General features: G+C 52.9%; 1 protein-coding gene across 2 annotated transcripts; it reads right to left on the reverse strand.

Annotated features, from left to right (window-relative positions):
* Positions 1 to 1,662: 1,662 nt before the first annotated feature.
* On the reverse strand, positions 1,663 to 14,077 carry ARX (aristaless related homeobox). 2 transcript variants are annotated; one of them, XM_017516465.2, is made up of 5 exons: positions 13,509 to 14,077; positions 10,896 to 11,772; positions 8,250 to 8,295; positions 5,110 to 5,438; positions 1,663 to 2,860 (listed from the first exon to the last, which is right to left on the reverse strand). In XM_017516465.2, the coding sequence occupies exons 1-5, from the start codon at positions 13,702 to 13,704 to the stop codon at positions 2,620 to 2,622; spliced, it is 1,689 nt and encodes a 562-aa protein (XP_017371954.1). In that variant the 5' UTR covers positions 13,705 to 14,077; the 3' UTR covers positions 1,663 to 2,619. The 2 variants fall into 2 exon arrangements, with proteins under 2 accessions (XP_017371954.1, XP_037590146.1); XM_037734218.1 differs by lacking the exon at positions 13,509 to 14,077 and adding an exon at positions 12,246 to 12,619.
* Between the last annotated feature and the right edge of the window lie 9,649 nt (positions 14,078 to 23,726).

Here is a 23,726-nt window from a genome sequence, read left to right on the forward strand (position 1 = left end):
CCCTGCCCACCCCAGGAAAGCTGCTTTCCCTCAGGGAGACCCTATGGATGTGGAGTCAGAGTTTTACACTCGCAGACCTCCAGTAAGGCCCTAGAAAGTTCCCACTGGGTCTACTAAAACCGGAAAAGGAGTGTGTGGTAGGAATGGTAGTTGGCGGCCGCTCCCCATACCCGAGGCCGGGGCCCTTCTTGCGAGTGCCTCCCTCGTTTGTCCAGGGCCAGCGTAGGGTGGTGGTGATCCACCCGAAGGCCCAAGCGGCCACCAGCCGGCGAGCCGGGTAGGCGCGCTCCCCAACGTTTCGGGCGGGCGGGGTCTCCGGGCGTCTGGACTCGGGATTGGGGAGGGGAGATTGAAGCGGGGGGGCGGGTAAAGGGGGGTGCCGGATAGAGGGCGAGCCCGGGACGCGCGGGCTCCAGCGCCGAAACTGCCGGGCGGGCTGCCCACACCCAGGCAGGCGCCGCTCCTAGCAGGCCGCTGACCTCTGCCCGACCCTGCACCCTCCCCTCGGCCGCGCACACTTTCGCCCTGGGCCTCGAGGGGACCCGGCCCCCCTCCTCCAGGGCGCGCGCGGAGCCCGACGGCCCCGGCCGGGAGACGAACCCGCGCCCCCCGCGGCGACCGACTGGCCGGTGGCGTGGCGGGGCTGCCGGCCCCAGCTCCGTGATCGCCGTAGTCAGGCCGCGGCACCCCCGCACCCCTCCCGCCTGCCCCTCTCCCCAAAGGTCCGGCGCGCTAATTACAGCAAATTGAAACTAATTAAGCTTCTCTTCCCTTTCCCATCACCCTGGGAGCGTTGGCGAGACCCAGCCCCCGCGGGCGGGCTTCCACAGAGCGGTCACCCGGAGGGGCGCGGGCAGGGCCCGGGGGAGGGAGAAGCTGCGGTCTCCGCCGCGGGGAGGGAGGGGTGCGCCGAAGTGGTTAAGGATTGCAAATCTGTTTGGGTCTCCTCACGAAACCTGAGTTGTTTAGATTTTTTTAAATGTATACATTTACCAATGCCTGGATAAGTGATGTAATGACATTTGTCGAGTTAAGATCTGCCACTTGGATACCCCTCGCTGCCTTTCCATCACTACTGCTCCAGCATGTCTCTCTCTCTCTCTCTCTCTCTCTCTCTCACACACACACACACACACACACACACACACACACACACACCCCCTCCTCCCTGTGAACGTGCCGTGGAGCCCGCCCCCTCGGAAGGGAGCGCCTGGGCTTCTCGTTCTCGCCAGTACCTGTCGTCTCGGACTGCGCACTTCACTTCCTTGCTACGTGGTACTTTCCAACAGCTCCCTTCGCCTTCTGAGCCAAGACTCCCGCTTGCTTCAAATTTCAGACTCCATCGTCAACAACGCCCACCATCCACCCACCCATCCTGGAACCCACCCCACCTCCGTGGCCCAGGACCCCCAGCTCCTGCTACCACACAGCCAGGGAGAGCCGAGATGCGCGTGGGAAGTACCGCGGCGGAGTCCTTAACCTTTGCAGGAAATCCGGTTCCCTTGGAGGATCGGATTCAAACCAGGGGCCTCTGCCATGAAAACGCGTGTGCAGATAATCCCAGGAGATGCCTGGACGCTGGAGCCCACCCTTGACTCCCAGGGGGTGGGAGTGGGGGCTTCTACTGTCCCCTCTGCGCCTGTATAGAACATTCACACTTCGTTTTGTTAAACATATAATTTTTTTATTTTGAGCGTGACACTTCTCCACTAGATAGCAAGGAAAAGTGATAACAATTACACATTACACAAAAGTACTGTACCATTGCCTTTATCTTGAAGGTTTCGGAAGCCTCTACAGTTAATAAGTTAAATAAAGGGCTTGAGTACATAAATATTTGTCTAGGAACCCTACCGTATCTACAACACAGTAAGAATCTACAGGAGGACAAACTTTTACCATACCACGCTGAGTGCAATTGCGTTATAACATTTCAAATATACAAAGCTCTGTTCTTTTTTTTTTTTTTTTTAATAACAATGGTATGTACAGAATCAATCACAGTTTGGTGACTTCAACAGTCCATATTCTAGCAGAGTATTTCCCTTTGGTTTGATATAAAAACCTTGGTTGGTGTATGATAAAGAAGAGAACAAGAACAAGACGCCCCTTTGCTTTAAGTGCACTGTTAGCTATCTTACAGGCTCGCGTTCGCTTCCCGGGCCCTGGCTTCACGCTGGGGCCCATGCTGGGGAGATCAACTTCGAGCGCCAAAATGCTATTAAAGAAAAAAAAAAAAAGCTAAGTGGGGTGTCAGGAGGAAGAAAGGTTGGGTTTTTTAAATTTTTTACTTCAATATCAGGCGTCTAGGGGAAAAAACCTCCCCGATATTTTCAAGAAAGTAAGAACGGGAGAGAGTGGACGTTGGAGTTGGAGCGAGGTTGGCAGTGGCAGGGGAAGGGGCAGGAGCAGGGGCAGGGGGACAGCCAGCCGAGGAGGTGCCACGTCCCGGAGCGCGGTGGGCTGCCTTGCCCACGTCCAGACTGCTGCGAAGGCGGCTGTGCTCTCTCAGTGCCGTCTCGGGAGTGTGCTGGTCCTCTGTTTCCATTTGGTCTTGAGTGGTGCTGAGTGAGGTGACCTTTAGGGGCGCGCGCAGGGCGCAGGGGTGGAGGGCAGCCTTTAGCACACCTCCTTGCCCGTGCTGGTGCCCGGCAGGATGTTGAGCTGCGTGAGCTGCGCCGCGTGCTCCTTGGCCTTGAGCCTCAGCGCGGCTATGCTAGAGGCGCGTCTGTCTGCGGCCGCCGTGGCCGGGTCGGCCAGAGCGCCCGATGCCACTGCGCCCTCCACGGCGGGTGTGGGCTGTCTCAGGAGCGCGGCCGCGGTCGACGCGCTGGTCAGAGGGGCCATGGTGGAAAAGAGCCTGCGGGGAGAGCAAACAGCGCGGTCATGGCCTAGGGAGCTGTGCGCGGCGCCTGGGGCAGCGTTTCAGCCGTTTGTCGCTGCGGCAGCCGAGGGGCGCGGTACCCACGAGACCCGGGTGGGCCGCGGCGGGGGAGTGGGCAGCGGACACGCGCGAAGGCTGGAGCCAGCAGAGAGGGCTTTCCCAGGGCAGGGAACCGACGGGGTGGGGCGGGGCGGAGAAGACCGAGTCCAGATATTCCCCAAGGGGCCAGGCCGGGGTCCACAGGTGGGCTTGCAGACCCCAAGCCCCACGGCCTAGTTCGTGGATTCGGTGGTTTAGCTTAATCGGACAGTGTATTCCAAGGCCAGGGGCTGCAATGACACTCTCTTCCAGGAGAGAATGCAGAGGGAGGAAAGGAGAGCAAAAGGAGAAGGGAAGGTGCATGGTGGGAGGGGGGAGGAAAAAAAGACGGAGAAGGTGGGATTCCAGCTGCCCAGACCCACGCGCCAGGCTCTGAGGTCTCCCTCGGGCTCCTCTGCCCGGGACTTTCTGCGCCCCGGAGAAACAGGCCTAGCTCGCCGGCCTCCCGGGCCACCCGCGCCGCCGCACCCGCCCTTCTGCGTGGGGCTCAGCGACCCGCGTCCAGCAGGTGCCCGCGGGGTGGGGTTGAAGGGCGACTGCCTGTTGATTTCCCCTCTATGGGCGGGAGTCACCTGCCAGCAGCTCCACGTCCTGGCGCGGCGACACTCTTAACCCCGCCCCCCCCAACGCCCCGCTGTCTTCCCTGCACCCCTGTGGCCTCTGGCCTCAGGGAGCCCCCGACCCATGACACCGGCGCGCGGTGCAAGGCGATGTCCAAGCCTGAGACCCGCGCCAGCACCACCGCCTCCCCGCAGCGCCGGGATTACCCCGCGTGACGCTTTTACCCCATGCTCGAAACACTGGGACCTGTAGCTGTGGCCGGAGACGCCCGGGGCCACCGGACACCACCTCCACGCCCACGCCTTGGAGTGCCCCCCGGGCTTTCCGGATCACCTCCCTGAGGGCTCTGGCTGCAGGCCCGCGGGGCCAATTCGGGATTTCCAGGGTTAGAAATGAGCCCAGTTGGGCTCACGGAGCGCCACCTCCTTCTCCCAAGCCCACCGCCCACTCCTCCAACCACCCCAGCCCAGATCCTCTTCCAGCCTCTCCGAATCTCGCAACTCGGTCCTCCAGCCACGGTTCGCCTGGGTTTACAAGTCACTTGTCAGAGGGAAAAAGTGGAGGGAGGGGAGACACAGAACTTTAAAATTTTTATCAGAAAGAACTGATAAAGTGTGACCCGGAGGTGGCGTGGTTCCATTAGGTAAACTGAGTCACTAACTGCTTCAGTGCACTCGCTGTTTATTTTATTGGTTTGTTACAAGAAACTAAGTTTACTCCTAGTCTTAATTTTCTGTAAGATTATTTTTGTTAAGCAGCTGCGCAGTTGGATGACTCTATTATTTCTTTGTTCTCCCAAAGAGTGATCACTGAAGCTGCATCCAGTTTGATTTTCACTGCGCTAACACAATACATCCCTCCTTTGTTTCTTTGTCTGTGTGATTATACAGACTTTTTATTTCCTCATTCGATGTTCACTTAAAGAAAAGGAGTTATATGATGAACTGTTTCTTTTATTTCGTTGTCTTGCACTGCCGTGTAAATCGGGCCTTGCACATATGGGGGTGTCGTTGGCAGCAGGTCACTTGAGTGACAAGGAAGATGGAGTCTGGGGCAGAAGAAAGAATTCTGTGCACCCAGAGAGCCTGGTGGCTCCAGGGCTCCGATGGGGATCAGGGCTGTGTCCCTCAGGCTGCCAGGTTTGGGGGCATGAGGAAGAACTTTTGCAAAACTTGAAAAGTCATCCCTGCTCTCTAGCCTACACCTGTACATATTTGCTCGCATAACTACCTATGGTAGGAGTGGTTACGGCCTTCAAATTGTACTTTTACAGCTTTCATTCCCGGTTATCACGGTTGTCGTTACTGTCACTGCCTTCCCCTTTCCCGTTCAGTGTTCAGTTCCAAGTCAATCCCTTCAAGACCCACTTTTTTTTTTTTTTTTGGAGGCGCAATTATAGAGTATTTTCTTTGACTACAGTCTGTGAGGTTAGGCCAAAGAAAAAGATGTCTGTAGCCTTGTTTTACTTCTGCCTCCTCCCTGCCCCCAGCCTGTGTGTGTGTGGTGAGAGAGACAGACAGGCAGACAGGCAGACAGACAGACAGACTTCCGAAGCCGCGCGTTACCTTCCGAACGCGGGGCTGATGAAAGCCGGGTGTCGGAACACTGCAGCTCCGAGGAAAGTGCTCAGGCCCAGCGGCGCCCCGCTGGGCGGCAGGCTGGCCGAGCCCGGAGGCGGAGGTAGGCTCGGGAAGGCGGCGGCGGCGGCGGCAGCGGCGGCAGTCCAGGCAGAGTCCAGCGCCGGGTGGTGCGGAGGGAAGGGGCTGGCGTCCAGGTAGGGGCTGAGCGGGTGGGTGGCAGAGAGCGGCCCGGGGAAGGGCAGCCCCGGGGGGTGGGTCTGCGCGCCTGCCTTCTCCCGCTTGCGCCACTTGGCTCGACGGTTCTGGAACCAGACCTGCAAGGCAGAGAGAGCCCCGGGTCGGCGCGGCTCGGCCGGGTGGGCACACCGAGACTGTACCCGCCCCTTCCCTCGGCGGGCTGCGGGGGCCCCCTTCCTTTCTACCGCGGCCCGCACCCATCTGCCCCTTTTAGGCCTCAGGTTGTTTTCGGACACTTCTGGGGCCAAATGAGCAATGAATAGGAGCCGCAACTTCAAGCCAGCAGGAAACGCAGAGCAAGCAAACCCTTTCTGCCGGCATTCCAACTGGGCCAGCTTTCCAAGTTTAAGGAAAGTGGTTCAGTGTGTTTTAGAGTTGGGGAAACCAAAGTTTAAAAGTCTGTGCTGACACTTGCTTCCTGGGATCTTTAGGCAGGTCACTTAACCCTCTCTGAACCTCAGTTTTTGAATCTGTAAAATGGGGATAATAAAACTTCATTCATAAGACTGTTATGAGGACTGGGTAAAATAAAGCAAGCGAAAGCATCCATTCAATGGTGACTCCAGGGAATGGGCAGCCACCAAGAGATGACGGACATGCTGGTTTTACTGCATATCAGCTATTTTCACCTATTTCAGATTTACGCAAGCGCTGGCAAAATTCTTGCTCTGTATGGAAGAGGGAAGTGGAGAGACAGTTCATTTATTCTTTCCAGAAATATTTACTGAACACCTAACAGCACTATGCTGAGTTCTGGGGTTCAGGGAGGGACGAGAGGGAGGGAAGAAATAAATGCTCGCATTAATTAGCAAGCATACGTTTCAGGGAGTCAGTCCTCTATGAAATGAAATTGGGGTACACAGCCGGCTCTTGGCAGGGGCTCCCCGCAGGACCCAGTTCTATGCAGGAAGGCATGACTACATGGATGAAGTAGGCGGCAATACCTGGGCGCAAAGAAATCAGAGGGCAGGTATAGACTTTTCACATCTTCAGCGATAACAAGTCTTTTATTTCCTTTTGGAGATGTGGTTTAAATCCGTTATTTAAATAAGATAGTTCTAGGCTTGGAGGAGGTTTTCAGCCTGAGGTATTTTCCTAATTGCTAATAGAAGGCAGTTTTAATAGAGACCTTTACCTGAAACATGGCAGCTACCATCATCTAAAAATAAACCCCAGGAGCACGAAATTATTTTTATGTGACCTGCTCATCACACCCACAGCTGAGAAGATATGCTCCTTCTCCCCTGAAGGCATTAATATTTTTAGGGCTGGATTTATAACTGCAAGCAAGTCTGAAAATTAAGAATGAACTCCAGGACTATACAAAGTTATATTCAAATATAACGTAAATTAACCCAGAGGAACATATTTTAAAATGTGGACGATATCTATATATTTCAAATCTACACACTGGGGCTTGTTGTTACCAGCACTAGCATTTAAGCTTGGTTTGACTTCTAGACAGCCCCCCAGGGCAAGAAAAATCAAGAATCCAAATCGGTCGATTACTTCCAATTCTGCCAAGAGGGGGCCCATCCACACCATTCTGCAGCCTTCAAATAATCTATTTGTGAATTTCAGAATCACTTCAGTGTGGAAACCCAGAGGCTTGAAAAAGTGAGACTGTAGATGGGACCGGGCTGGGTGGGCAGCTTTTGTGTATCCAATCTGTCTAGACGAGAATATCCACCACTCCTTGATTGCAGTGAAAGAAGGGGACTGGGGGCAGTGGACTCAGAATGTTCTCAAAGGACGTGGAAACCTTTTTACAGACAGACCCTCTCTCCCGGCTCAATTGCAATTATCAAGATGTCCCCCTGCAATTCCTCATTATTGAATTAATAGCTCTGAGGCCCCCCAAAGGTAAACGAAAGGACTCTAATAATTCATATTCACTTAATTACATCTTCTCCAGTGAATAGGGGGAGAGGAGAAAGGGAGGGGGCGCTCTCTTTCTTTTTAAAAGTTATTTAACTTTCCCACGACTCGTTCCCCTGAGCTGAAAATACGGAGTTGCTGTCACATCTCTGTTTGACAATGGAGAAATGTGTCAACAGAAAGGAGGGGACAGGCCTCATCATTAGCCGTCTAATGCAAGAAGCTGTTGTGTATTAAATGAGCCATATGGAATTTATTGTGCTTTATCAGCGCTTGATTTTGACTGTAAAGTGATTCACTCAGCTCCTAACCCGGGGACATCTGTTTTCTGTTGGCCATCGGGGCTGCTCAGTGTTGATCGTCTCTTTGGTTATGAGGCCTGGGTTCGGAAATGCACTCTGGTATGGGGCTGCAAACACCTTTAATAGCATTGCACTCACTCCCTATTAGATCAATGTGGGCTCATTGCTATAAAAAATGGGAAATCAAATAGCATTAGCCAGCTCCTTGTGCGGGGTGGAGGGGAAATCAAACAGCATTTTGCCTTCAAATGGCCCTGTTTGTTCTAGCACTAAGTGGGCTTTTATGAAGCCCGATTGGAGACTTAATCGCAGCCAAATACCTGCTTGGAGCTGAGCGGATTTGTCTAACAACCAAATCCATGCTCCATCCCATTATTTCAATCAGGAGAAGTAGGTTGGTGGATTGTTTCCTATAGGGTCTTTGGGGCTAGGGCTCCTCAACTGCAGTCTCAGGGACTCTAAAGCCCTTGTTCTGATCCTGGACTCCTTCCTTGGGCTCCCAAACCCAGAAACCTCCCCCTTTCACCTCCCAGGTCTTAAGTTTTGAATATCTTTGTGTGTGTGAGAGTGCTTGGGTCTACTATTCTGATTCTGCTTCTCTTGGTTTTGTGAAGGGGATGTCAACCCTTCCACCCAGCAACCCATCTCTCTCTCCCACCGGCCCCTGGCCCTCCTCCCTCCCTCTTCCCTCTATGTTGTGCTTCTCACCTGGACTCGGGCCTCAGTCAAGTCCAGCCTCATGGCCAGTTCCTCCCTATAAGAAAGCAACACACAGGCAGGAGGTCACTGCAGGCCCCAGCAATGCCCTCAGCCATCCCCTCCTCCGTAGCAGGCCTACTCCACTAGGGTCTCCCTGGCTGTCTGCTCTCCACCCCCAAACATATGGGTATCACCATTCCATCACCCCTGGAGTGCCTACTATTTGACTGAAAATGCAAAAACATGAAGCACATTGCCAGATATAGGATATTATCTATTAAATTATGCTATATTCATGTATGACAAGGGTGGCTTCTTGAGTCTCTAAGTCTACAAACCTGGGTACACAGGTTCTCTGTCACTCTCTTAAGCCACAGTTAGAACACACACACACACACACACACACACACACACACACTGCTTATACCCTGTTTTGTCCTAATATTAAGTGGGACAGGAACTCAGCACTCAATTAAGAAAATATTTTTCTGTCCTCTTGGTTTCATTCTGCCTTCCTTTTTGTCTTTCCAGCTCTCTGCCTTTCCCTCCATCTCTCTCTCCCCCCACCTTCCTCCCTCTGTCATCCCCTTGGGTCACACTCCCCTTTATTCTGCAGATATGTTAAGCTTGTTAAAAGTTCAGTGGGGTAATTTTTCGATTAAACAAAATTCCGCGCAACTCCTGACTCCAGTCCCACTACAAACCCTGCCCATCTCAGGGGAAGTCAATTTAACTGAAATCCTACCCCGTCATTGCAGTTATTACTGCGACAATTAAGGCAAATAGGAAACCATTAAGATGCTGTAAAACGGCTTACGACCTGTTTACCAAAAATATGAGCGCGCCGAGAATAATTGGCCCTCCGCTCGCTAATATGAAAGAGCGGGGGCTGCCAAAGCTGGGGAACCGGAGATGCCCTGCCGGTAGCCCCCAGTCCACACCTGAAACCTCGGCATCAGAGGAAAACCGTCTCCATAAGTGCCCTCCATTGCCCCCTGCTACAGTGAGCACCAGCAAATCTAAAGCGGCACTCCAGGCTGGCTCTGGGGCCGGAGCCAAGGGGCTCAAACCCCTGGGTTGGAAGGAGGTGGGGGTGGGGCAGAGGAGCTGCCCCTCCTCAGGCACTTCGGTCCTTCCCGCCCCCAAGCCCGCCAGAAGCTAAAAAAGGGCGGACTTGGATGCCAATTGGCACCAGCTCAGTTTCTTCTTTGGAAATACACACGTATGATAAACGCAAACGCTGGTCGGCCAATTCACTATTTGATAACACACTTCGGTTTTTAAATGTAGTTCCTTTTTTAAAGATAAGGAAAGGGCTGGGTGACACAGGCGAAGACCAAGCGTAGCCCAAGGGATGACCAGGTTTGAGTGACTTTGCCCGGCATTAAATCCGCTCTTTTCTGTGTCCGGTTAGTTAGGCAATTGCCAGGCCAACTACATTTTGTAGTTAGCTCGGCCTCCCGAGCCCTAAGCAGCGATTTCTCCTCTGGTTCAAAGGGGCGGGCAGCATTCCCCTTCTAAAATGCACATTGAAAAGCTGCGCACGTCTCCTTCGAAGGAACTGCCCGCGCTTGACAAGCCCCGCTCCAGGAAGGCCAGGCAGTCATCGATCCTTTCTCCCCCTCACTGGGGAACATTTGCCCTAACCCTGGCTCCTCGCCTGAGCTGAAAACTTGGCCTTGGGGTGGGAGAGAAGGACCCCCTAGCCGGGCCGGCGTCTCAGGTGGTCGGCTGAACAAGCTGCGGCCAAGGACCCAGTCATCCCACACACCCATGTTTCTCAGAGAGAAACTCGGGCAAGTGGGAGGTGGAGCGTGACCAGGCCGAACACCCAGCTTGGACACTGATCCAAAGAGAAAATTCCCCCAACTGCTTCGTCTACTGCTTGCCAGGCTTGCAGCAATCACTGTCCACCCGGTAAACCCGTTTACACTAAACGCACGGTGGGTTTAATGCATGTGTCGGGAGAGCACAGAGAGTAAAAGGGGAGACTCTGGCTGGGGCCCCTCAGGTGTTCAGACACCAAACACTGCGCAGTTCCGACTTCCTTTGGTTATTTCAGGAGTCCTGAAAGGACAGAACTCGGATCTTTTTAAAGGCCTTCTCCGCTGGCACGGGCTCCAGCTTCACTGCAAACTGCGTAACTGATACCCACCAGGCTCCTGGGGCACCAGGCGGGGGTGGTGAGCGCACAGCACAGCAACCAAAAATAGCCCCTGCTTTGCTATGGCCGCACGACCTCGGACAGCGCTTCCCGAGCCTCGCAGGGGACCTGGCCGGGCCGAGGTGCCCGAAGCTGTGTCTGTGCGAGGCTGTGTCTGTGCGCGCAGCTGCGCGCGCGTCTCCAAGGTGGTGCGTTCCTGCGCTCTTTGGGGAGGTTGTTTCTTTTCCTCTCTCTAACTAAAACTTGTAATTTGAAAATATTCAACTGCAACGACCTTGGGAAGGAGAGAAACCATTCCAGCCTAAACCTAAAGCCTGAAGCGGGGATAGGGGGAGAGGGTGAGCAAGGGTGGGTGTGTTGGGAGGGCCCTCCTCCGCAGAGTCCAGAAGCCAAGTGCCCGCCCCAAGGCCTGGTCCCTGCCCGCCGTCCCTCCCTGGGGCCCTCGTGCGCCCTCCACCGCTGCGGCCATGACCACCACCCTACGCGCATACCTGGTGAAGACGTCTGGGTAGTGCGTCTTCTGGAAGGCCCGCTCCAGTTCCTCCAGCTGGTAGCTGGTGAACGTGGTGCGGTAGCGCCTCTGTTTGCGTTTCAGCAGCCCCTCTTCCGAGTCGCTGCCCGCAGACAGGCACACGCTGTCCTCGCCGTCCTTGCCCTCAGCGTCTTCCGGGTGCAGCAGCAGCTCTTCCTTGGGTGACAGCTCCCCGCCCTCGGTGGCCACTGCAGCGGCAGCTGCTGCGGCCACGGCGCCAGTGGCGGCCACAGCGCAGCGCCGGGGCTCCTTGAGCAGCGCGTGGGCGTCGTCCTCCAGCAGCTCCTCCTCGTCGTCCTCCAGCAGCTCTTCTTCCTCGTCCTCATCCTCTTCGTCCTCCAGCAGTTCTTCCTCGTCGTCCTCGGGGCCGGTGCCGCCACCCGCAGCCGGGGCGCTGCCCGGGCCACCGGCCGTGCCTAGACGCTCCTCCGGGTGTGTGACGCCCCCCGGGCCGCCCAGCTCGTCCAGCGCGGGCGGCGGCGGCACGAAGGGCGCCCCGTTCTCGCGGTACGACTTGCTGCGGCTGATGCTCACCTGCGGCGCCTGGCTGATCTTGAGCGTGTCCCAGGCTGCGGCGGCAGCGGCTGCAGCAGCCGCGGCGGCCCCTGCACCGTCCGGCCGTTCCCCGGGCCGTGCGGTTGGCGGTGGCGGCGGAGGGGCCTCCCCCCGTGGACCCGCCGTGGCCGTGGCGGCCGCCGCCGCTGCCGCCGCAGCCGCCGCCGCCGCCGCTGCCGCACCCTGGAGGAGGCGGCCCCCGCCCGGGCCGTACAGGCGCCGCAGCTTGGGCGGCAGGTGCAGCTCGGCCTCGAACGGGGCGCCGCTGCTCTTGGGGGAGCCTGCGGGCAAAGGAGAGCGATCAGCCAGCCGGCCGGCCAGGGAGTCCCCTCCAGGGCGGCTGCCCGGGGCCGCCCACAGTCGCTCCCACGGTGCCTAGGCCTAGGTTTCCGGAGTCCGCGCACCACCAGACGTCGACGCCTTGGCGTCTTTCTCCACGTTTATTGCTCTTTCTTTTTCTTTCTTTCTCTCCCGTTCTCTGGCTTCCTGATTTTTCCCCTCCCCTCTCCCTTTTTTCCTTTCCCTCTCTCACTCTCCCCCTTTATTTCCTATCTTCCTTCCCTTACCTATTCCTTTTGCCCCCGTTTTCCTTCCTTGTAATTTTTCTCTCCTTCTCTTTTTTTTCTTTCTCCCCATCCCTTCTTTTCCTCATCTCTCTTTCTACTTCTCTCCCCTTTTCTTTCTCTTTTCGCAGGCTTCCTCTCCCCGCTCTCCTTTCTTCTTTACTCCTTTCTCTTTCTTTCCCCTTTCCTACCTCTCTTGCTTTTATTTCCCTTCCCATTTTGGGGCAGAGGAAAATCCGAAAACATTCTACAACTTAAAAAAAAAATCACTACTATCCTGAAAACTTTGCGCACGACCTCTGCCCGCTGCTCCACCAGGAGGGCAAGGGATGGCAAGAGGCGTGCAGCCCTGAGGGCCACCGCTGCGGGATGGGAAGCGGCCCTGTGGCCCCAAGTGCAGGCTGCACCCCAACAGCCCACAGCGGGAGAGGGTGGGAGGGGGTCTTCTTGCACAAAAAGGCAAAGAAAAATCATCCTGGCAAGAATGTTCTGGGAAAGGCTTGCGGCAGGGAGGGAGTCGGAGTGCAGGAGGCACAGGCCGCTCCTTCCTTTTGAGGAAGTGCCTGGCATAGGTGCCACTGAAGGCTAAAAACAGAAAAGAAAAAACTCAATTTAATTTAAACGCCCCCTTCTCAACCGTCTGCTCCTGCCGTCCAAATGGCGCTGTGGTTGGACGGCTGGTTTGCGGATTTTAAAATAAACCAACAGTTCTTTCCTTTCCCTGCGACACCTCTGCAGCAAGCTCAAGGCAAAACTTGAGGGTAACAGGTTCGGGGCAAAAGGACAGTTATTCTGGAAATTGTAATTTCAGAAAACATAAAATCTTTTAAACAACTCGACTCTATTTTTAAAAATAAAATAGCAGAGAAAAAATTAGCACCCAGAAGTCACACATTTCATACATTTTAAATACATTAAGGAGACTTTGGAGAATCCCAGGAAGATGTTTTCTGCAAAGCTTGGGTTTAAAAGGTCACAAGTAATCTACAATTTAAAAATAAAACCGAAACACCGCATATACAGAAATCTTCCAAAGGGGAAAGGCCAAGGCTCACTCAGCCTGGAGACCCTGATTCACCAGCTTTTGGGCTTCTTGTCTTCATCAAGTTGTTGCTAAAAGGGTCCAGCGGCCATCTACTGTTTCTGACCTGTCGCCTCTTTTCAGAGCACACCCAAGGCCACCAAAAGGGGCATTTGAATGACCTAACGATCAACACCGATAACCTAAAGGCTCCGGAAGCGAAAATGGGCCTTTTTCTGGAAGCAGGGAGGGAGGGAAGGAGAGACAGCCCCTGGCGAGATGTTTAATGCTCTCTGAGGCAGCAGGCCTCAGAGTTATGCCCTCTCCTTCCTTCCTCTGCAAATTGATAATCCCAGGCCCCTGGACCCCGAAAATCAAACATTCGAATCAGCCCCTAACGCCCTTAGTAAGTGCCTGACGGGCGCATCCTTACCTTGCACGGCCTTTTCCTGGTCGGCGCGGCTGGTCAGCGGAGCAGGCAAGCTCTGCGCGGCTCCCAGCAGCCGCATTTTGCACGGGCTCCTCCGGCCCAGGATGCTGTCGATGCAGTAGGAGGAGAGCAAAGTTGGAGATTTACTTTTGCACTCGGGCCTCTCGGAGCAGCCCTCCTCCTGGTACTGATTGCTCATGGCTGGGGCTTTTTCCCAGGGCGCAGAGAGCCGATCGCGGGCTGCCTCTCCCGGAGGGTGGGATGGATGGGTGTGTGTTGGGAGTGGGATTAGATAGCTGGTTATAACGGATATTATTGCGATCTTTGTGTCTCTCCGCCTCACTCGGTTGCCGGCTGCCGGCTCCCGCCCTGCCTGCGGCCCGAGCTCGCCCTCTCCGCGCTCAGGACAAGCGGTAACAAGTGTAGTGAGCAGCGGGCGCTGAGCTCTGGAGTCTCTCTCCTCCACGTGCTGAGAGGCGCCCTCTGATTGGCTCTCGCCAGAGGCCGGGCTGCGTCGGGCTGTGGGTGCGGCGCAAAGCCCGGACTGGATTCCAGAGGGGCAGGCGGGGGTGGGGGCAGCGGGCACGCACCAGAGCCAATTTTCCTTTGCTTTCTTTCCTTCTCTCTTTTTTTAAACTAACAACTTTCTTAAGTCCGCCATCCTCTTCCTGCAGCTCCTCCTTTGACCCTTTAATGTTGGCCGAAGTTCTAGCTCACTGGGATGCCAGGCCTGTGGGTGCCATCTGGGCGGCGTGCGTCCCTTCCACCAACCCGAGGACCTCGCTCCCTCTAGGGGAGGCCTCGAGGCTCGTGTTCAGACTTGGCATTTTTCAAAGCCAATATTGGGCTCCCAGGACACCACCTTGACCTCACTGGCGCTCAATTGCCGTCGTCTCTATGCGGGACAGGCGTAGAGGGGCCAGGGTGACAGCCCGAAGCAAACATCTGCCATCTGGGAGTTCGCTTTTCTCTTGTGGACCAGGGCATCGCGCTGTCTATCTTCACCCTGAGCCCGACTGTGGCTCTCTTGTTTGTAGCGTCCCCCAATCGCTCTCGCCACTGCCACCGTTTAAAACTCTGGAATGGGGAAAAGCCCCCTTCCAGACAAAGCTCTGCCATAGGCGCGCGGCCTTCCCTAGAGCATCTACTGGGTGGAAAGGGACTGGAGAGCATCACCAGCGAGGAGGGGTGACTGGGGACCTCCTCTTTCTCCCTGGACTCTCTTCCTCCTCCCCCCCCCCCAAATTCGTATCTGTTAGGCCGTCACCCTGAGGCTGTTCACCTTCGAATTGCACCTAGGGAGCAGAATCCTCGGGGATCCCTGAGCTCTCCGGGGTGGAAGGAACCCAAATTCAGCTGCAGCCAAATCTAAGCGTCTAAAATTCTGAATCCTCATGACTTGGCTCCCTTGAGCAAAGGTGAGCATGAACCTTAGAACAGCGCCTTTCTTCCCATACAGCTTCCTGAGCCGAGAACCAAAACCCAACTCCGACTGAAGTTGTGTCGAGCCTGGGCCAGGGGCCAGCACGGACGCCTTCCCTGCCTGGGTGCAGGTTCCTATGGATTTACGGGGGCCCCGACGCTGGCAGAGTTGGGGCGAGGGTGGTGGGTGAGAGAGGGGCCAGGGAGGGGGAATCCACGCCGGGTTTTCCTCTCTCAACCACCTTCCGTGTGTCAAAGAGAAAAGCGTTTTACAAAGGATTATACTTGAATCACTTACAGTCAGTATTTAAAAATACAAGGATGCATAACTGAGATTTTTTTTCAGCCTCAAACATCTGCATAACTCTTGGATGCTAGTGGGTGGGTAGCAGACAGATCGGGCTGGCCTGGCAGGAGCCTTCAAGACAAAACTTGGTCGAGGGATGGGGGGGCGGGGGGAGCGGGGAATGAAAGGTTGGGAACAGGCGCATTAATAATGCCAATACTAATACTGATACTACTACTGTTAAATACAGGGCATAAAGAATTTCTCTGTCCCTCTCTGTCTCTCTCCCTGGCTTTTAACTTAATTCTCACCCGTTTTTCCTACACTTGGATGATGGACGGGCTGTGGTGGGGAACGGAGGAGAACCCGAGCCATTGCTGACATTTCATTTTCCTTTAAGCCCTCTCTGCGATTCCAAGTCACCTGGGATCTCTCCTTGCTTTTCCATCCTCACCAAGAGTTCGGTGTTTTTACACCGTCAGGTTCAGCTTGAAACTAACATCCTGAGCGCTGACTTCCTCCCACCTTCCCTCCCGCGGCCCCGAAAGCCCATTCCGGGCGCGCGGGTCTCATCGCAGCCAAGAGGAGTAAAGACGCTTCGGTTTCCTCCTAGCCTCCAGCCTCGGACCCTCGCTGGCGCCCCTGCGGCTTGGTGGCTCGGAGAGACAGGCACTTTTCCCTCCCCTGCGGGCCCCGCGTCGGAAATCCACAAGACCCGGCTGCCGGGTAGCTCCGTGACTTCAGAGTCGGCTCCGCACACGCAGGGAGTGGGCTAAAAATGAGTCCAAGAAAGATCATGTTAAACAAAAAGACAAACAAATGCACAAATCATTTCTGAGAGCCCAACGGAGTTTCATCTCTCTGGGTGGAAGACTTCTTCGCCTCCATCCCCCTCCTCCCCCTTGTGCAGCTGTTCTTCTTTTAAAAGAAGTCGGACTTTCTGCTGGGGTGTATTCTAATTTTAATCATCCACTGTAAAAGGGGAGGTTAACAAAGAATTTCTGATTCTGACTTAATGATCCCTGGAATTAGATCTAATTCTATTAATGGGATATAAAGTATTTTGAGTGGAGACCTGTATGAAAACACTAGTTTTATTTGTTCTGTTATTTTATTTATTTCTGTTATTTTCTAATCAATCTTCCCAAGGGAGGATGCTATTGGGAAAGACGTTCATTCACCTCGGGGAGAAGGGCCTGATCTAGCTCTACACCCAGTGGCCCTGAGACCGCCTTTGTCACAATTCAATATCCAACTTCAAAAATCTACAATTGACTTTTGCTATTTCTAAGAGATTAAATTTTAAAAATGACAGAAAACTTTTCTAAGGTGCTGGGTTGGGAGACATAAGACTATGCTGTGGTCTTCACAGTGTCCAATCAGGATATGGGTTTAAGAGATATAAATATATACATATGTTATTCTATATGTCATTTTAGAAAAATAAAATGATACCTCTAATATATAGGAAGAATGTAACTGATGTGTTGAGTGGGCAGACTTTTAAGAATTTGGCGATAGGATTATATATGAAAGAACTGACAGTTTCGCCCAATTTAATTTTACTCTGCCAGCAAAATGACACTTCACTTTCTTTATGCCTCACTTTTACCCACTAACCAAAAGTAATTTCATTTCAGTGTTAATATCACTTGCGTTTGTACCTTGTTATTCACAAGTCCAGGCTCCTCTTATCTCTGGGGTCTGTAGCTGTTGGTTTGCTTTTCCTGGGCTGCTTGGAAAACAATGGTGTGCAGTTCATCTGCTTTTAAAATCAATTACTAAATAATAAAAATGACAATAATGGCTGGAAGTGAAGTCACAAGTGTTTATAACTGTTGTTTATGGTGGAAAGTGGGGCTTGTTCCCAGAACTGGAAATAATAATTTACCTAGAAGAGGAGAGTGGAAGAAACCCCTTTATTTTCTGAGAGCTAATTCTACATTGTAGTTTTAAAATTATATTTGCAAGAAATGTGGAATAAGAGGGGGTGGTAGTTAGATGTCATTATCGGGGGGGGGGGAAATGTTTGGAACAGAGTTAACCTCACATACTTTTCATCTGAGATGTTTTAATTTATTGTGCAATATATACATAGATAAATCAAGCTGTGATGGGCTTCCAGTTCCAGCGGAAGTCTCAGGTCCCCTTAAATTATGATCAACCTCTTCAAAACATATATTTAAACAATAGAAATAAACTTCATTGGAATCCAGCGACCAATTTGGAAGCCATTGGAAGGGAAGACAATAAGATCTGATTACACGCACGGAGTCTCTGTGATGTGATATCCCCTTTGCCAAGTCATTTTGCTGTTTTATTTATTAAATCTCTTCTTCTTCTTCTTTCTTTCTTTTTTTTTTTTTTAAACAAACTTTCATTCATTTATGGTCTTCCGCAACCTGCTAATTTAACACTGGAGCGCGTTATTGCAGCGTTAGAAGGAGGGAGAGAGAGAGAGAAAACAACAATACTGCAATGATCCAAATGATACAGTAGAATTATAGCAATTATAGTTCTACTTGTGGAAGAAAACCTTGCTGAGATCAGGCAAACAAACTGAAGCCTTGTGAGGATAACAAGCGTCGGGATTGACAGCCGGTGCTGGGAAGAGCCGGAGGGCACAAACAGAAATATTTGCTTCCCCCCCCCGCCCCCCGCCCAACTCCAACCAGTCAAGGTTAACCTCCTCAAATGCTGCTTTCAGAGTCTTATCCACTTCAGGGTATGCATTTTATGCTCAAATCGAGGTGTCTCCGCCTGGAAGTCTGGTATTAGGAGGAAATGTAACATAATCCGCTTGCCTAGAACTTGTCCCTCGCCTTCTCGGCCTCCTGCCTGCTCTCCACTTCCTACCCTGCCTCAGTTCTCCCCACGGCTGCTGGGATTTGTCTGTGGACGGTGTTTATTTGTTGACGTATTTTCAAAGGAGCAGCCCGTGGAAAGGTCCAAAGGGACGGATAGAACTTGGATTTCCTGGGAAGACTCTCTCGGGTTTGCTAATCCTTCCCTCTTCGCCGTGTCCTCCGCCTAAGCCGTGGGTTCCACATTTAGGGCTTGGCTGGGAGAGGTTTGTTGGGAAGCAGCTTTTTTGGAAGCGTCCCGAGGACCACGGCCGAGCCCTCAAGGTATGGACGCGTTAGTGCGATGGCTGTTAGGGGAACTCTTCTTATTTGCAAACTTTCTCACTTTCTGTTACTCGTCAGCAGCCGGGGGGAGGGGGTGGGGGAGCAAGAACCAGAGAGGAAAGAGACCCCCCTCACCGCCACCCCCATCAGCCATCCAGGCGGCAACCCAGGCTTGTTCAAGCTTTGCTCCAAGCACAAAGCTGGGCGAGTTGGTGGCAGCCTCCCGTCAGAAGACAGGGCGTGTGTCCCCTCTCACGGGTTAGAGGCTGGTAGTTGGGCTCCGAGCGCTCACAGAGTTCTAGGCGGGAGCTTCCCATCTCCTGCCGCACCCATCCCTCCAGGTTTCCAGACCCGAGGGAAAGGGAAACTTTACTGAGCCCTGTAATCACCACCGTTTGCTTTCTCCTCTCCTCCCCGGGACGGCGGGACCCCGCCTGTGGCCAGGGTCCAGGCGTCCCCTGTGCAGCGTTGACTCAGTAGCTGCTGCTCCGGGCGACCCTGGACGGAGTAGGCGGTGGGGGCAGGTGGGCACAGACTGGCGCTCGAGTAAGATGCAGCGAGCGACCCCAAGCGTGTGTCAGTTCCCAGGCCGCGAGGACCCGAGCTGGGCTGTGGGCTTCCTCACCCCCAGCCTCCCCTCGACAGCCCCCTTTTCGGGCTCGGCTCAGCGCCACGGCCAGAGCGCGCCCCCTAGCGGGGGCTCCGAGTGGGCCTGGCTCTCCGGCCGCAACCTCTTGGGACTGAAGTTGGCAGATCCCAGTGATCCGGCAGGAATGAATGGGGGAAAAAAACAAAAGCCTTGGAAACATTTCCAAGTGTTCAATAAAAGACCCATCTGTACCTTTCTTCTCCAGCGCGTTCGTGGTTAATGTCCCCCCATGCGCGCAAGAGGGGAGATAATTGCTGGGTGGATTCTTGCCGGCGAACCTCGGGAAACACTAGACTGAGAAGTGAAATAATTGGGGGTGGGGCCAAGGCAAGCGTGCAGAGGATGCGACACCAGTCAGAAGTCTGAATCCGCAGTCTCTGGGGGTGTTCATGGAGGCCTGGCGGCCTGCGCCCTCCGATACCTCAGCCCCTGGTGGTGGTGGTGGTGGAGGAGGATGATCCGGAGGCAGCTACTCTGAGATTTCTTTGATTTGACATCGGCCTCTGTGGTACCTTCGCATCACTCATGGTCCCCTCCCATCTTCTGATTCCAAAATACCCCACTCTCTGACTCTAAGTTCCCTGAGCTCAGATTTCGGGGCTCCCATCTTCTGAAGCTAGGATTCTCCAATTTTTGACTAGATGAGGCCCTACCTCCTGTCTCTGGGCTTTCTCTGTCTTCTCACTTGATGAACTCCTGGGCCACCACCCTGCTCCATCTCCCCCCAGGCATCCTCCTCTCCCCCTCCTTTCACTTCCCCTGCAACATTTGCATCTGGAAATCCTCAAACCCCAGATTCTGCTACTTCCACTACTCATGCATTCCCGACTCCCTCTTGGTCTGGCCAGAAATTGAGAAAAGAGAAATGCAGGTTCTTGTCCAACCCTCTTCGACTTGTTCAACCTGGAAATGACTGAATTTTCTTGAAGCCCTTACAAACTCTGGTTCAAAAAAACTTAAAGAGGAAGCCTTTACAAATGTAAAAACTCCCAGTTCAAATCGTTCGCTGACTTACTTCTTTTGCACTGAGTATGTTCATCTGAACTCATCAATGAGAAAAACAGGAATCGTGCTTCTAAAGACCTGCAGGATTTTAAAGTTATACCAAAGCCACTAACACACTTGCTAGGTAGGGCCTAGAAAGGAAGAATCCAAAAATAGTAGTGACAACAGCTCCCAGAGTCCCTTATTTTGCGATGTGTCTTGCTAATTGGGAAGTTCAACACGAGGCTTTCCCTGCCCATACAAGGCTGGTATTTCAGAGCGGGAGGAGCAGGTGGAAGGGGTCCTGTGGGAAGGGAGGTGTGGGTGTTCTTGTGTTTAATTAAGAGTTGTATTGTGTGGAAGGGGAGGAGGAAAGATGCGGGGCTGCACAGCGCTCCGTTCCCTTCCTCACAAAATAACCTACAAGTGGAAATAAATAAATAAATAAAAAGCCCGCAACTAAGACGGAGCCGGCTCTGGAATAGATACTATTAGAACCACAGTGTTTCTGGAATAAAGATATCTAATTTCCTGCTGCAAATCACTTCCCCGATCAGAAAACACAAATAGCTGAACAGAAGAGGGGAAAAATAGAGGAGGAGGACGAGGACGAGGAAGAAAAGCCCCAGAATAAAATAACTGCGCAAAAGGGCTTACATTCAACGCTCTGACAGGCGACTCCTCCAAACCTGGGGCAGTTCTATCCTCCTCCCAACGACCCCCACTCTGCTCCTGACTTTCCAGCCCATCCGGGATCCCTTTTGAGGACACCCGGCATCTCTGAGGGAAGGGGGACGGCTCCCAGACTGAGGTTGGGACAGCGCTGGTGGCGGAAAACTGGGGCACTCTCGGCCTAGGGGCTTCGTGGGACCAATGAGGCCGGACCCATGCGGCACCAACGGCGTCACCTCGTCTTCTAACCGGGCACCCCGGGCAGGGCCCTCCGCAGGGCACTGCTTGCCCGAGGCGGCCTCGGTTTCCTCGTCGGGAAGGAGGTGCAGGCAGCCCAGAGGCAGGAGAACTCCGGCCGCCCAGCCCGGGCAGTGCTACTTGGGGGCGTTGCGGGGGCGGTCCCGACGCCCCTTGTTAAGTCGCCTTCTGGGTCTCGGGGACTCGGTGAGCAAAGCCAAGACCTGACCCCTGGTGGCCCCAATGGCGCGGATGAATGAGGACGCTGGACTAGGGGCGCCCGCGAGAGGGCGCGGGCAGGGAGGCGGCCTGCGAGGTGAGGCGCCAGGCTCCTCGTGGGGCTCGGGACAGAAGGGCCCCCGGACGCACCGACTCGATCACCCCTCGAAAATGACGGTGGTAGCAGGTGCAGGCTGAGAGTGGAGGCAGAAGGAGTGGGAGGAGGAGAGCAAATACATCTACTCAGATGCTAATGCAGAGAGTGAGCCTTAGCTGTTTTTCTTTGGAGATTAAATGAAATCTCAAACGGATTTGTTTTTGAGTAGGAAATTGTAGATTTCTCACAATCGCATGAAATTTTGTGTTGCACGCCTCTAATCAACATCACATTCTTTGCCCCCACTTTAGGCTTTGCAGGTCTTAGTATAGTTCTTGGTACCCAGAAACATCTTTCCCGAACCAGAAAAGTGCACTGTGGCTGTGGGAGTGTGGAAGGTACTTTTATTCGGGCAAATGTCACTTGATGTTTCATCCTCATGAGGTGGGCGCTGACTGATCTTTTCCCCTGCCCCCATCTTTTATTTATCCAGGCCTCATTCTTTTCCCTCAGTTCTCCAGTTACTGCTGTTGGGGCCATTTCTTTGTTCATTACTCCTACAGTTTAAGGCTTGCAAGGGACTAAAAAGAAATTAAAAGCAAAGTATTTTGTTTAGAGAATCCCAGAAAGGCTGGAAAGAAAGGCGGTTGAAACCCACGGTTCAAGTGAAATTTAGACATAGGAGTGATTTTTACATATTTCTTTTCATGGATAATAGAGAGTTGGCGTTATCTGTCACTGTACATTCTACCTAATAAATAGCTGCAAGACTATAATCTAACAGGTGTAAAATTTCCCTTTTCTGAGAAATGAAGAAACCACCAACACTATCTTAAACAGTACAAATAGAAAATGCTGTTGTTGATAATCTTTCACAGTGTGCCGTCAATTCTAAGCTAGCTTGCTTTCTCTCTCTCTCTGTCTTTATTTTTTCCTTCCTTCCTTCCTTCTTCATGCAGGCCTGGTTTTTGGGGTATGGTGGTGTGTACCCCACACAGAAAGTTGTAAACAAAGATAGGCTGATTTAGTTTCTGGCCCCCCGCATACCTGGCAAAAATATCCAGGAGGGGCTTTTTACTCTCTGCCAACTGCAGAAAAAGACTGATCATCAGAGAAAATGCCTGTCCTTTCTTTCACTCGCTTCTCTTGATCTCCCCCAAAACTATGGCCTATTTAGTTATTAGGCATCACAGATTGGGAAAAGAAAAAGAAGCAGAGAGGCTCCGTTCCCTGGGAGGTCCCACTTCCATCTGTCATATGTTGAGTCCTGTTTTCCTCTCAAAGGGGGCCTTGTTGATGGAGGTTTTCTCTGCATTCATGTGTTCCCAGCCATCTCTTCAACAGCTGTCCCCCCACCTTCCCAGGATCCCATTGGTCAGGCTTGGCTCCCACTGCATGGGATGCAAAAATATCTCACCCAGAAATGTCAAAGACAGAGATGGAAACTGACCCAGGCCATGCTGCCCTTGCATGTCATCTTCGACCAGTTCTTACCTGTTTCCCCTCACCATCTTTCTCTCTTCTTCAGCTTCTGGGTTGAAGCATTTTGATGTTATTTCTACGAAGGAAAACGACATTAGATTAACCTTTTTCTTGCATTACACTAAAGGGAGATTGAACTCTAACTTTGAAAATTGTGACATTCCAATGAGAGCTATATTAAATTGCTTAAAAACATTTCGAAGGCGTCATTGGTATTGTCTGTAGTGGTAAGTGAAACAAAGGATTTCAAAGCATGTCGGGTTTAATACAAACTACGCTCGTATTTAAGTCTTTAAGCTATTAAATAGAAGCGAGGAGAAAGGGGATGGTGAAAGAGTATCAGACGGGGATGGAGCAGAAAGACAGAAGATGCCTTATGGAAGACAATCCTGAGAATAAACAGTGGGAGGGATTGATTGCTTACTCTTTGCCAGCACTTAAGACGTTGTTTCGTGGCCAGGTGTGGTGGCTCACACCTGTAATCCCAGCACTTTGGGAGGCCTCGGCGGGCGGATCACTTGAGGTCAGGAGCTTGAGACCAGCTTGGCCAACATGATGAAATCTCGTCTCTACTAAAAATACAAAATATAGCTAGGCATTGTGGCACACACCTGTAATCCCAGCTACTGAGGAGGCTGAGGTGGAAGAATTGCTTGAACCCAGGAGGCGGAGGTGGCAGTGAGCAAGACTCTGTCTCAAAAAAAAAAAAATGTTGTTTCCTTCATATAAATAACATCAAAATGCTAGACTGCTGTTCTAAGTGCTTTTCACATGAATCAATGCATCCTCCAGACAGGCATGTAGTGATGGTTCTACTCGAATTCATCTTTTACAGATGAGAAAACTGAGGAACAGAGAGGGTGTCCAACTCAGCCTGGTTTTCCAACTGAAAGTCCTGTATCCTGGGAAATCCCTCAATCCCAGGCAAACTGCAATGGTTGCTCACCCAACGTGCAGGAAGAAGTAGTTTGCCCAAAATTGCAGAGGTGTGGAGCCAGGAGCCAGGATGGGAATGAACTAGGCAGTCTGACTCTGGAATCTACTG

Source organism: Cebus imitator, unplaced genomic scaffold (assembly GCF_001604975.1).
Source record: "Cebus imitator isolate Cc_AM_T3 unplaced genomic scaffold, Cebus_imitator-1.0 Scaffold589, whole genome shotgun sequence".
Lineage (NCBI taxonomy): Eukaryota > Metazoa > Chordata > Mammalia > Primates > Cebidae > Cebus > Cebus imitator.